Source organism: Bison bison, unplaced genomic scaffold, assembly GCF_000754665.1.
Source record: "Bison bison bison isolate TAMUID 2011002044 unplaced genomic scaffold, Bison_UMD1.0 scf7180017858348, whole genome shotgun sequence".
Taxonomy (NCBI): Eukaryota; Metazoa; Chordata; class Mammalia; order Artiodactyla; family Bovidae; genus Bison; species Bison bison.
Window position 1 is genome coordinate 21,835 of NW_011488921.1, and position 1,260 is coordinate 23,094.

General features: G+C 44.6%; 1 protein-coding gene across 1 annotated transcript in view; it reads left to right on the forward strand.

The window, feature by feature from the left end:
• GLA (galactosidase, alpha) overlaps positions 1 to 1,055 on the forward strand; it is a 9,877-nt gene extending 8,822 nt beyond the window's left edge. The window contains 2 exon segments of the mRNA XM_010862936.1: positions 171 to 368; positions 720 to 1,055. Of these exon segments, the coding sequence (XP_010861238.1) occupies positions 171 to 368; positions 720 to 1,025 (504 nt within the window). The 3' untranslated portion in view covers positions 1,026 to 1,055.
• Positions 1,056 to 1,260: the final 205 nt, after the last annotated feature.

Consider the following 1,260-nt stretch of genomic DNA (forward strand, 5'->3'; position numbering starts at 1 on the left):
AGTCGTGTCCGACTCTTAGTGACCCCATGGACTGCAGCCCACCAGGCTCCTCCGTCCATGGAATTTTCCAAGCAAGAGTACTGGAGTGGGGTGCCATTGCCTTCTCTGTGTCTAGGTAACTTTAAGAATGTTTTATCTCGCTTGAATTCTTACTTCATTCTTTGTCCCAGTTGGTGATTGGCAACTTTGGCCTCAGCCGGGATCAGCAAATAACTCAGATGGCCCTCTGGGCTATCATGGCAGCTCCGTTACTCATGTCCAATGATCTCCGACACATCAGCCCTGAAGCCTAAGCCCTTCTTCAGGATAAGGATGTAATTGCCATCAACCAGGACCGCTTAGGCAAACAGGGTTACTGGCTTAGAAAGGTATAGTAAATAATGTTCTATGGGAAAAAGTAGGAATTGGCCAGGAACATCTTCTCTTGCTTTATCGTTTACAATTCATCCAAATGTTTATTTGGGGTGTGTATTTTAAGATGGTTTAATACTCAAGTACCAAGTTTGTCTTGGACTGAAATGTGTTACTTTATGGAGGATATGCACTGATCTTTTAAGAAGGCATTTTTTAATGTTGATATCATAGTCAGTAATGAGGCTCCTTTGTGCTACTTTTCTCTAGAAGTGCTCGATAATTCTAAGACATAATGCCACAAATAATATGGCAGCTTATTGCTAGTTACCAAACTATCACAACTCTTTTCCTGGCTTGCTTTTCAGGAGGACAACTTTGAGATGTGGGAACGCCCTCTCTTGAACTTAGCATGGGCTGTGGCTATAGTAAACCTGCAAGAGATTGGTGGACCTCGTTCTTACACCATCTCTGTTACTTCCTTGGGTCGAGGACTGGCCTGCAATCCCAACTGCCTGATCACAGAACTCCTGCCTGAGAAGAGGAAGCTTGGGATTTATGAATGGACTTCAACTTTAAAAACTCAAATAAATCCCACAGGCACGGTTTTGCTTAGGCTAGAAACAACAAGCTCAGCTCAGTTCAGTCACTCAGTTGTGTCTGACTTTTTGTGACCCCATGGACTGCAGCATGCCAGGCTTCCCTGTCCATCACCAACTCCAGGAGCTTACTCAAACTCATGTCCATTGAGTGGGTGATACCATCCAACCATCTCATCCTCTGTCGTCCTTCTCCTCTCGCCTTCAATCTTCCCAGCATCAGGGTCTTTTCCAATGAGTCAGCTCTTTGCATCAGGTGGCCAACGTATAGGAGCTTCAGCATTAGTCTTTCCAATGAATATTCAGGACT